This window comes from Mirounga angustirostris, unplaced genomic scaffold, assembly GCF_029215605.1.
Source record: "Mirounga angustirostris isolate CCGP_5_RB_7025 unplaced genomic scaffold, mMirAng1.0.hap1 SCAF_22, whole genome shotgun sequence".
NCBI classification, from domain to species: Eukaryota; Metazoa; Chordata; class Mammalia; order Carnivora; family Phocidae; genus Mirounga; species Mirounga angustirostris.
In genome coordinates this window covers 97,559-109,753 of record NW_026991730.1, presented here as the reverse complement: position 1 = coordinate 109,753, position 12,195 = coordinate 97,559, and the positions used below count along the sequence as shown (strand labels likewise).

At 42.8% G+C, this 12,195-nt stretch overlaps 1 protein-coding gene and 1 long non-coding RNA gene across 2 annotated transcripts; both read left to right on the top strand.

The window, feature by feature from the left end:
• The first annotated feature begins 1,022 nt into the window (after positions 1 to 1,022).
• Positions 1,023 to 6,136, top strand: LOC135363110 (rho GTPase-activating protein 20-like). The gene is made up of 4 exons (XM_064583798.1): positions 1,023 to 1,123; positions 2,363 to 2,538; positions 3,927 to 4,088; positions 5,607 to 6,136. Exons 1-4 carry the CDS (start codon positions 1,093 to 1,095, stop codon positions 5,718 to 5,720), a joined length of 483 nt encoding a protein of 160 aa, XP_064439868.1. The 5' UTR covers positions 1,023 to 1,092; the 3' UTR covers positions 5,721 to 6,136.
• Positions 6,137 to 6,212: 76 nt separating this feature from the next.
• On the top strand, positions 6,213 to 10,718 carry LOC135363111 (uncharacterized). The gene is made up of 3 exons (XR_010408811.1): positions 6,213 to 6,434; positions 9,018 to 9,193; positions 10,581 to 10,718. It is a non-coding gene; the product is annotated as an uncharacterized LOC135363111 (long non-coding RNA).
• Positions 10,719 to 12,195: the final 1,477 nt, after the last annotated feature.

Sequence of the window (12,195 nt, the reverse complement as noted above, 5' to 3'; positions counted from 1 at the left end):
AGGGACTGAAGTTAGACAGACAGATACGTTTTCTCTCCAGCTGTGTGGGTTTTCCCTCACAACCCCACCAAAATCCCTGCTTCCCAACTTTACGATACTTCTTCATTTAAGAAATGGTTTTCTTAAGTTTTTGTTCATACTTTATAAAGTTTCATAAGATGGTATACATCAGTTACAGCTCAGTAAAACTGGAAACAAAATTTAAAAGCAAAAAATAAGTAAACTTTAATAAGTAGGCTACTTTGAAAATTATCCTTGTTTTATTTATATTTTGATATGTATTTATTTGAAAGAGGGAAAGAGAGAGCGTGAGCGGGGCAGGGGCAGAAGAAGAGGGAGAGGGAGAGGGAGAAGCCCAAGCCCATTCCCCGCTGATCACGGAGCCCAAAGTTGGCTCCATGTAGGGCTGGATCTCACCACCATGAGATCGTGATCTCCGCCGACATCAAGAGTCAGAGGCCCAACAGAGGGGCCCCGAAATTTATCCTAGGCTTAAAGACGTAACCACTGATCCCAAAATGTTAGCTCTTAAACTAGGCCACGTATTATAACTTTAGCCCACGGATGGGCAGTAGTTTAAAATGTGTACCCAAAGTACACGGGAAAGTATCACTCTTTCTAAGTTATTTCTGAGAGAACTCTGGTTTCTATGTGTTTCTGTTTTTTTGTGTTTTTTTTAAACTTTTATTTATTTACTTGACTGAGAGAGACACAGCGAGAGAGGGAACACAAGCAGGGGGAGTGGGAGAGGGAGAAGCAGGCTTCCCGCTGAGCAGGGAGCCCGATATAGGGCTGATCCCAGCACCCTGGGATTATGACCTGAGCCGAACGCAGACGCTTAACCGACTGAGCCACCCAGGCGCCCCTGGTTTCTACATATTTTTATCAACTCTGAATTTTTCTGAGAAGTCCTTCCCATTTTTTCTTAGATCCAATGTCTGTATACAAAATGTGATTTATAATTATGCCCTATGGAAAAGAGCACCCCATTCTTGTCTTTTTGTGTTACAGATTTGTCTTGTACAATTTCTCATTGAAAATTGCCTCAGGATATTTGGAGAAGACATCACTTCCCTCTTGGGCGAGAACTCAATGAGTCGTGGTAACAGCGAGAAGGCTGCAGGTACCGGGAGAAATTTAATTGGCTTTAGTGAGAAGCAGACAGCAAGGTTACCAGGGGTCATGGGAGATGCTTACACAGAGCTGTTCTGGAGCCCAGAGCATCGCCAGGGCAAGGATTTCCATGGGCTCCTTCTTCCGAAGGCTGGCTCACAGGTCAAGGGAGGTTCCACACTGTTGTGAGACCAAAGAAAGGATAAGATGAGGTGTCTGACTTCAAGAAGTTTCTAGTGTAGATCATAAGGGCATTAGGACTCATCATGGTATGCTACAGTGTTTGGGAATTTTTTCTAACAAAATTCTAAATGCGTATAACATCATACATATATATATAGTTATATATATATAATTAGATACTTATACTATATAAATATGTAATCAATATATATATATATTTATGTATATAAGATGTGCTCTGGTTGAAGCCAGAGCAAGGGGCCTTTCTTCCACTCCTTCCTCCTTTGGCTCAGGGGCTCTTGAGGCACCACAGGATTCCAGTGCCCTTTGAAGCGGGTTGAAAAGAACTGGCATCATTGAGAAAAAAGGACTTGACTTGATGTCAAAAAACCTCTCCAGAGTGTAAAGTCCTGTGCCCCATTTACCAGCTATATTATCTTTTGCCAGTTATTCCAGCTCAGCATCAGTTTATACATCTGTAAAATGTGGATAAAAATAATGTCTAAATCTTAGAATTGTGGTAAACACTAAATAAGATGATGGATGGAATCCACAAAAAGCCATTAATAGGACTAGGAGAAGTGCCCCTGAGAGTAGAGCTAGTACGATTTGAGCCCAGCTAATCACAGCTACCTGGCAGCAGTCCACCTTAGAAGGTAGACTTTCGATTCAGAACCTGGAGACACGTATCATCAATCCCTCCATATTTCTGACATTTCTTGGTTTTATGATGCTTACCACATTGCTTTGAGGAAATCTTTAGGACAATACAAGTCATCAGGAATTAAGATGAGTCTGGGGCGCCTGGGTGGCTCAGTCATTAAGCGTCTGCCTTCAGCTCAGGTCATGATCCCGGGGTCCTGGGATCGAGCTCCGCAACGGGCTCCCAGCTCCGAGGGAAGCCTGCTTCTCCCTCTGCCCCTCCCCCTGCTTGTGTTCCCTCTCTCGCTGTCTCTCTCCCTCTGTCAAAATATAAATAAAATCTGTAAAAAAAAAAAAAAAAAGGGAAATGAAGGCTCAGCGTATTAAACAACAACTACTACTAATACTCTCTCTTCTTCCTTAGACTCCGGCCCTATGACTGTGACAAGCCGTTCTTTCAGAGCCAGGGCCTTTTGTCGGGGTTGCAGCACTTGTAGGCACACCCAGTGCACAGCCCCACCTTCCGCAAAGCCAGTACAGCTCTTTGGAGTTTCGCTCATGGATATGTGTTATAAAGACAACCTTCCCTACCCAATTCTGGTAGGTCATCTCCTTTGGTCTTCTATAGCCCTCCTGAGGAGGGGACACTCTGAGAGGCCACGTGTCCTCATCCAAATCTATCCTCAAATGGAGTAGTCATTAGACAGCCCCTGGTTTTGGCTGAGAAGCTCTGTTACTGTTATTTCAAGGAACAGAATCTGACTTAGTTCCAGCAGAGTCATGAGGCAAATACAACAGTAAAAGACATTCTTGTCCATTCCACCTGGGTCTTGTTTTTACAAAGACCCACCGAGGCTTATTCAGATCAGTCAAAATGGACTCTGTGTATGTGAGTCTCTGAGAGTCCACCTCATCTTCACACTCTCCCTTCATTGCCTTCCTGCACTCACATGAGTCTCAAGTCTCCTTCAGCGGAGTCTACTCAGTCTAACAACTGCAAACATCTGACACAAGCATAGACTCATCCTCTGGCAAATAGGAATCTGTTAATCCTAACAGAGTATGTCAAATGGAAGCCACAGAGTTTGGCCTGTGTTATCTCAAACTGCTGTAGTGAATTGTCAGTGTGGACATTCACTGAGTATTCGGTGTCTCTGCAAGCACTGTGCGGGATGTAGGGAACGTTCTGCTAGCTATGAAGAAATGTATCATTTTAGCTAGCATGTTACCTGCTACCTACTACCCCAGGTCCTTGCATCACAGGAAATTTAGGGGCTAGCTAGGATTATCATCCTCCGCACTGCCTAAAGGAATCAGAAAAGCCTCAGTACAGGATGCATGTGCCCCAGCTCACACAATAGATAAGTAGCATAATAGACTTCAGATCCATTGGATTCCCTGAGTCCAGCCCTTATTAAGTTTCTACACAGCAGGGAAAGGATATGAAGTTACAGCAAAAGACAATGAAAGACTCATGAGAAGGGAGGGTAATCAGAGAAGGAGAAGAGAGTTTCTGAGCCTGACTTTAAAACAGGGAAGGAAATAGAACAAGTAGGAATGGAGTATACAGTCACTTAAAGAGAAATAAACAAATGGGAAATGAGTATTCCCTAAATAGACTTCCATACTTGGGGAAGAGCATCTATGTAGGGAATAATGAGAAAGAAATGCTAAATTAGGAAACAGACGGTGATTCCCCAAAGGCCTTGAAGCGGAGAAGTTTGATTTAAAAGTGGAAACTCAGTGGACAGGAAAATCTGATTAAAAGAAGTTTTTAAACTGTTTCACTGTATGATTGTAAAATGGATATTTGGGTCAAAACTATATAGAAAGACACTGAAAAAAAGAAACCAATCTAAATTGACTTTACTCCTTCCCACTCTAAAACAGTGTACCATTATATTCCCGTGCTCTTTCAAAATGCAGGCAAGCTTGTGCTCTGCATTTGTGGATATGAGATGCCATATACTTTTCTTTTCTTCCTACAGGATATGCTTTCCTTTATTAATCAAAAAGGGCCCCTCACAGAAGGCATATTCAGCAAATCAGCCAATATAAAATCCTGCATGGTCCTAAAGGAGAAACTAAATTCTGGGGTCAAAGTGAACCCGTACAGCGAATCTGTTCATGTGGTCGCATCCGTCTTAAAGGTAGGGAAGGTTCTACCATTATCCACACACGAGTAACTGAAGCTATGAGGCACACTTTAGTCCTTCAACAAGACTCCTCAAGAACCATAAAGGGCATAATAGATTAAGAACCTGACAAGCTAAAAAACCCTTGAGAAAATCAAAATTTAAGGAAGCTACTTTAGGAGTTAAAAGCCCCATGTATTAGAAATCCTTTGTTTTCACTACACACCGCCCTCCCCACTTTCACTCCTAAAGACTCCATGCAAAATACTAATACTGAAATGACTACTAGTCATGATAATAAATTTCAAAATACGCACCGATACATACACAAAGTTTACCCATGCAAACATCCTCACCGCCCTCCTAATGAAGGCAAACTTTCCAAAAGAAATAGAACAGGGAAAGAATTTAATCCATCCACCTTGGCACTTATGTACAGCTCTGAACAACCCTATGTTAACGTAGTAATGACTACAGTCGTAGAATCTCAGTCACATTTGGTCTTCCCTTGTCCCCCGTTAATGTTCGAAGATGGGATCAATAGCAAAGTCCAGAAATGACTTAGGTAACCACTCCTACACTGCGGTCATAGTGATATCCAGTAGTAATATACATATAGGCATCAGGAGACAGGAGAGGAATGATGATACACTAGGTAGCAAGATGAGTGTTGCCCTCTGTGAGGTGTACACATGGAATCCATTTTCTAGCAAGAGTTAGGAGGTTCTTTCCTGATTCCGTGTTATAAGCACCGACTAGGAAGAGGGTGAGCACTTGTGGGGAGACTGCTTAGACATTTCTAAACTTTTCTCTTCTTGAAGTTGACGGATCTTGGTGGAGAATCAGACTCTGCAACCTTGGCCTTGATACTATCATGGCAAACTAACTGGACAATTGTCCTAAACTAGAAATGAATCTATCCTCAGGACCACAGTGAGTCTGCCATTGGACTCTCGACTTTTAGACAGTTAAGAAAAGGAAGAATGAAGCAATTGTGAGAATAGCTCTCTTCCAGGGAGCACGTATACCCCGAGTGAGAAGACCTAGTTCTTTCCTAATATGTGTGCCAGAGCCCACCTGTTTGTGTTTTGATTGTTTCAGGCCTTTTCTTGCTAGAATTAAGAGCTAGCACTGTGCCTAAAACAAGCAACATGGGTATGTGTATTTCTGTCCAAGAAGCTAATAGGATTTAGGATGGTCTATAGCCAGACGCTGTCAGTTTGTGGTACTTTGCAAAAAAAGCACACATACAAAATAAGTTCCAGATGATACAAGGGAGCTTTATCTTCATTTCCACCACAGGCTAAGCTCTGCTTTTATGCCTCTAAGTTTTAGCGGGAGAAAATCCAAGCACCTGCTCCTGCGTGTGCAAGTCAATGGAGAGTCAGAGCCGAGCTCCGTGTGGGTCCCACTTTGGGTATCTGTGAAGGAGGTGGGGGCTGAACTGAATTTTTTAACTACATATTTTCTCTAGAATATTTCCAATACATATTTTCTATAATATATACACATATTTTTTTTTATCTCCCTAAGGACTTTCTGAGAAATATCCAAGGAAGTATATTTTTATCTGATCTCTATGACAAATGGCTCGGTGTTATTGATCAAGGCAACAAAGAGGAGATGATAACGGCAGCCCGGAGGTAACGATGCATAATTACTCTACTCTGTTCACATCTCCAAATAATACCCAACATACTATGAGGAAAACATTGGCTTACATTTTGCAGCTTTGCCCTCTATAATCATGACCAACGCCAAAGAGTTTCAATTCTTCACGCCCATGGGGGCCAGCTCAGAATAGAGGCACACTTTAGGGCTATTATTGTTCTTCTCCTGATCTTATTAATGTGGACTCCTTGGCCGTTTTACACCTTCTGGATCCATGAAACTGGTAGACAAAATTCCCTGGTCCAAGACAGATCAAGAGCAACAACTGCCAGGGCTATGACCTTAAAAGTCTGTCAGACATTTAACCAACCAGGCAAGTGTGTATCTGGCTCAGGAACTGAATTCAGTGCAACAATTTTGTATACATCCATGCCTGGAACGCTGCTAGAGCGGGTTGTGTGCTAGATATACAAGGATGTATCCTGTTCCCTGTCTCTGTTTTTCCAACCTCCTAAGTGGAATCACTTGCCTAATTTAAAAGTGTGTTTTTCTGACCTTAGGCTTTTAGCCCAGCTGCCAAGAGCAAATGTTGTTCTCTTGCGATACCTTTTTGGAGTGCTATACAACATTGAGCAACATTCGTCATCCAATCAGATGAAAGCTTATAATTTATCCGTTTGTATAGCCCCATGCGTTCTTTACCCACCTGATTCCGAAAGCTTGGAATTGGAAGACAACATGATAAAAAAGGTAATGAGAGGTCTCATTCTTGTCCCCCAGGGGGTAGAATCCCTTCTTTGAACCGGACATGTGCAGTAGTAACTCTGACGGATGGAACTTTGTGAACTGCACATTTTCATTAGGCCCCTGTGGAATGGCAGAGTTCTTTATGCTACTCTGGCGGGGTCTGGAAAGGGGTGTCGTTAAACGGGAAACTCAGAGTGGTCGAGTCACTTCTTCCCTCTCCAGGAGACTAAACCTAGACTGACTAAAAAAGAGATAGAAGAGTCGTGTGATACGATAGAAAAGAACCTGGGCTTTGGAGCTTCACCAGTCAAGGTTCAACTCTCAGCCTAATCCCTGAGGGACTCGTAACCTTGGGCAAAGCCATGGTTTCCTCACTGCACAATGGCGACAACAGCCAGCTCCTCCGGTCATCACTGGCACATCCTGGGTGGTTTGGGCAATATGAGCCCCCATGCCTCCAAACACATTGGCCTTCCTCTGCCAATTGTGGCTCATCTAGAAAAGTACTCGGCTACTATTTCACCTCTGCTACATCATACGGAAACTAGGAAGAGATTCCAGAATATCCTAATAAGATGACAGGTCTTCCCCAAGCTCACCAAGAGAGACAGTATGAGGCAAAGCAATGCGTGAGAATGGACTGAAGTTAGACAGACAGATACATTTTCTCTCCAGCTGTGTGGGTTTTCCTTCACAACCGCACCAAAATCCCTGCTTCCCAACTTTAAGATACTTCTTCATTTAAGAAATGGTTTTAAGTTTTTGTTCATACTTCATTAAGTTTCATAAGATGTTATACATCAGTTACAGCTCAAAACTGGAAACAAAATTTAAAAACAAAAAATAAGTAAACTTTAATAAGGTAGGCTACTTTGAAAATTATCCTAGTTTTATTTATTTTTTGATATGTATTTATTTAAGACATGGAAAGAGAGACCATGAGTGGGGCAGGGGCAGAGGAAGAGGGAGAGGGAGAAGCCCAAGCCGATTCCCCGCTGAACACGGAGCCCAAAGTTAGCTCCATGTGCGGCTGGATCTCACCACCATGACATCGTGATCTGCGCCGAAATCAAGAGTCAGACGCCCAACTGAGGGGCCCAGAAATTTATCCTAGGCTTAAAGATGTAACCACTGATCCCAAAATGTTAGCTCTTAAACTAGGCCACGCATTATAACTTTAGCCCACTGATGAGCAGTATTTTAAAATGTGTATCCAAAGTACACGGGAAAGTATCACTCTTTCTAAGTTATTTCAGAAAGAACTCTGGTTTCTATGTGTTTTTGGGTTTTTTTGTTTTTTCTTTAAACTTTTATTTATTTACTTGACTGAGAGAGACACAGCGAGAGACGGAACACAAGCAGGGGGAGTGGGAGACGGAGAAGCAGGCTTCACGCTGAGCAGGGAGCCTGATGTAGGGCTGATCCCAGCACCCTGGGATTATGACCTGAGCCGAACGCAGACGCTTAACCAACTGAGCCACCCAGGCGCCCCTGGTTTCTACATATTTTTATCAACTCTGAATTTTTCTGAGAAGTCCTTCCCATTTTTTCTTAGATCCAAGGTCTGTATACAAAATGTGATTTATAACTATGCCCTATGGAAAAGAGCACCCCATTCTTGTCTTTTTGTGTTACAGATATGTCTTGTACAATTTCTCATTGAAAATTGCCTCAGGATATTTGGAGAAGACATCACTTCCCTCTTGGGCGAGAACTCAATGAGTCGTGGTAACAGCGAGAAGGCTGCAGGTACCGGGAGTAATTTAATTGGCTTTAGTGAGAAGCAGATAGCAAGGTTACCAGGGGTCATGGGAGATGCTTAGACAGAGCTGTTCTGGAGCCCAGAGCATCGCCAGGGCAAGGATTTCCATGGGCTCCTTCTTCCGAAGGCTGACTTGATGTCAAGAAACCTCTCCAGAGTGTAAAGTCCTGTGCCCCCATTTACCAGCTATGTTACCTTTGATCAGTTTTTCTAGCTCAGCATCAGTTTATTGATCTCTAAAATGTAGATAAAATAATGTCTAAATCTTAGAATTGTGGTAAACACTAAATAAGATGATGGATGGAATCCACAAAAAGCCATTAATAGGACTAGGAGAAGTGCCCCTGAGAGTAGAGCTAGTACGATTTGAGCCTAGCTAATCACAGCTACCTGGCAGCAGTCCACCTTAGAAGGTAGACTTTCGATTCAGAACCTGGAGACACGTATCATCAATCCCTCCATATTTCTGACATTTCTTGGTTTTATGATGCTTACCACATTGCTTTGAGGAAATCTTTAGGAAAATACAAGTCATCAGGAATTAAGATGAGTCTGGGGCGCCTGGGTGGCTCAGTCATTAAGCGTCTGCCTTCAGCTCAGGTCATGATCCCGGGGTCCTGGGATCGAGCCCCGCATCGGCCTCCCTGCTCCGAGGGAAGCCTGCTTCTCCCTCTGCCCCTCCCCCTGTTTGTGTTCCCTCTCTCGTTGTCTCTCTCCCTCTGTCAAAATATAAATAAAATGTGTAAAAAAAAAAAAAAAGGAAAAAGAAGGTTCAGCGTATTAAACAACAACTACTACTACTAGTACTCTCTCTTCTTCCTTAGACTCCGGTCGGAAGACTGTGAAAAGCCATTTTTTCAGAGACAGGGCCTTTTGGTGGGGCTCCGGCACTTCCCAGCACACCCAGTGCACAGCCCCACCTTCCGCAAAGCCAGGACAGCTCTTTGGAGTTTCCCTCATGGATGTGTGTGATAAAGACAACTTGCCCTTCCCAATTCTGGTAGGTCATCTCCTTTTGGTCTTCTACAGCCCTCCTGAGGAGGGGAAACTCTGAGAGGCCACGTGTCCTCATCCAAATCTATCCCCAAATGGAGAAGTCATTAGACAGCCCTTGGCTTTGGCTGAGAAGCTCTGTTACTGTTATTTCAAGGAACAGAATCTGACTTAGGTCCAGCAGAGTCGTGAGGCTAATACAACAGGAAAAGACTTTCTTATCCATTCCACATGGGTCTTGTTTCCACAAAGACCCACCGAAGCCTGTTCAGATCAGTCAAAAAGGACTCTGTGTATGTGAGTCTCTGAGAGTCCACCTCATCTTCACACTCTCCCTTCATTGCCTTCCTGCACTCACATGAGTCTCAAGTCTCCTTCAGTGGAGTCTACTCAGTCTAACAACTGCAAACATCTGACATGAGCATGGACTCATCCTCTGGCAAATAGGAATCTGTTAATCCTAACAGAATATATCAAATGAAAGCCACAGAGTTTGGCCTGTTTTATCTCAAACTGCTGTAGTGAATTGTCAGTGTGGACCTTCACTGAGTATTCGGTGTCTCTGCAAGCACTGTACGGGATGTAGGGAACGTTCTCCTAGCTATGAAGAAATGTATCATATTAGGTACTTTGTTACCTGCTAGCTACTACCCCAGGTCCATGCATCACAGCAAATTTAGGAGCTAGCTAGGATTATCATCCTCCACACTTCCTAACCGATTCAGAAAAGCCTCAGTACAGGATGTATGTGCCCGAGCTCACACAATAGATAAGTAGCATAATAGACTTCAGATCCATTTTATTCCCTGAGTCCAGCCCTTATTAAGATTCTACACAGCAGAGAGAGGACGTGAAGATAGAGCAAAAGAGAATTTAAGACTCATGAGAAGGGAGGGTAATCAGAGAAAGAGAAGAGACTTTCTGGGCCTGACTTTAAAAGAGGGAAGGAAATAGAACAAGTAGGAAAGGAGTATAGAGTCACTTAAAGAAAAATAAACAAATGGGAAATGAGTATTCGCTAAATAGACTTCCATATTTGGGGAAGAGCATCTACATAAGGGAATAATGAGAAAAGAATGGTAAAGTAGGAAACAGATGGTGATTCCGCAAAGGCCTTGAAGCATAGAAGTTTGATTTAAGAGTGGAAACTCAATGGAAAGGAAAATCTGATTAAAAGAACTGTTTAAATTGTTTCAGTGTATGACTGTAAAATGGATATTTGGGTAGAAAGTATATAGAGAGACACTGAAAAAAAAACAATCTAAATCGACTTTGGTCCTTCCCGCTCTAAAACAGTGTACCAGTACATTCCCCTCCTCTTTCAAACCGGAGGCAAGCTTGTGCTCTGCGTTTGTGGATATGAGATGCCATATACTTTGCTTTTCTTCCTACAGGGTATGCTTTCCTTTATTAATGAAAAAGGGCCCCTCACAGAAGGCATATTCAGAAACTCAGCCAATATAAAATCCTGCCATGTCCTAAAGGAAAAACTGAATTCTGGGGTCAAAGTGAACCCATACAACGAATCTGTTCATGTGGTCGCATCCGTCTTAAAGGTAGGGAAGGTTCTAGCAGTATCTACACACGAGTAACTGAAGCTATGACTGGTGTCCTTCATCAAGACTGCTCAAGAACAATAATGGGCATAATAGATTAAGAACCTGACAAGCTGAAAAACGCTTAACAAAAGCAAAATTTAAGGAAGCGACTTTAGGAGTTAAAAGCCCCATGTGTTAGAAATACTTTCTCTTTTCACTACACACCGCCCTCCCCACCTTCACTCCTAAAGACTCCATGCAAAATACTAATACTGAAATGACTACTAGTCATGATAATAAATTTCGAAATACGCACCGATACATACACACAGTTTACCCATGAAAACATCCTCACCCCCCTCCTAATGAAGGCAAACTTTCCCAAAGAAATAGAACAGGGAAAGAATTTAATCCATCCACCTTGGCACTTATGAACAGCTCTGAACAACCCTATGTTAACGTAGTAATGACTACAGTCGTAGAATCTCAGTCACATTTGGTCTTCCCTTGTCCCCCGTTAATGTTCGAAGATGGGATCAATAGCAAGGTCCAGAAATGTCTTAGGTAACCACTCCTACACTGGGGTCATAGTGATATCCAGTAGTAATATACATACAGGCATCAGGAGACAGGAGAAGAATGATGATACACTAGGTAGCAAGATGAGTGTTGCCCTCTGTAAGGTGCACACATGGAATCGATTTTCTAGCAAGAGTTAGGAGGTTCTTTCCTGATTCCGTGTTATAAGCACCGACTAGGAAGAGGGTGAGCACTTGTGGGGAGAGTGCTTAGACATTTCTAAAGTTTTCTCTTCCTGAAGTTGACGGATCTTGGTGGAGAATCAGACTCTGCGACCTTGGCCTTGATAATATCATGGCAAACTAACTGGACAATTGGCCTAAACTAGAAATGAATCTATCCTCAGGACCACAGTGAGTCTGCCATTAGACTCTCGACTTTTAGACAGTTAAGAAAAGGAAGAATGAAGCAATTGTGCGAGTAGCTTTCTTCCAGGGAGCACACATACCCCGAGTGAGAAGACCTAGTTCTTTCCTAATATGTGTGCAAGAGCCCACCTGTTTGTGTTTTGATTGTTTCAGGCCTTTTCTTGCTAGAGTTAAGAGCTAGCACCTTGTCTAAAACAAGCAACATGGGTATGTGTATTTCTGTCCAGGAAGCTAATAGGATTTAGGATGGTCTATAGCCAGACCCTGTCAGTTTGTGGTACTTTACAAAAAAAAAACCACTCACACAAAATAAGTTCCAGATGATAGAAGGGAGCTTTATCTTCATTTCCACCACAGGCTAAGCTCTGCTTTTATGCCTCTAAGTTTTAGCGGGAGAAAATCCAAGCACCTGCTCCTGCGTGTGCAAGTCAATGGAAAGTCAGAGCCGAGCTCCGTGTGGGTCCCAGTTTGGGTATCTGTGAAGGAAGTGGGGGCTGAACTGAATTTTTTAACTACATATTTTC

Excerpts from the sequence above, each read along its gene's own strand:
- LOC135363110 (XM_064583798.1), top strand. The coding sequence starts at position 1,093 with ATGAGTCGTGGTAACAGCGAGAAGGCTGCAG. Across the intron at positions 2,539-3,926 it reads ACCTTCCCTACCCAATTCTG|GATATGCTTTCCTTTATTAA; the intron begins GTAGGTCATCTC and ends TTCTTCCTACAG. Across the intron at positions 4,089-5,606 it reads TGGTCGCATCCGTCTTAAAG|GACTTTCTGAGAAATATCCA; the intron begins GTAGGGAAGGTT and ends TATCTCCCTAAG.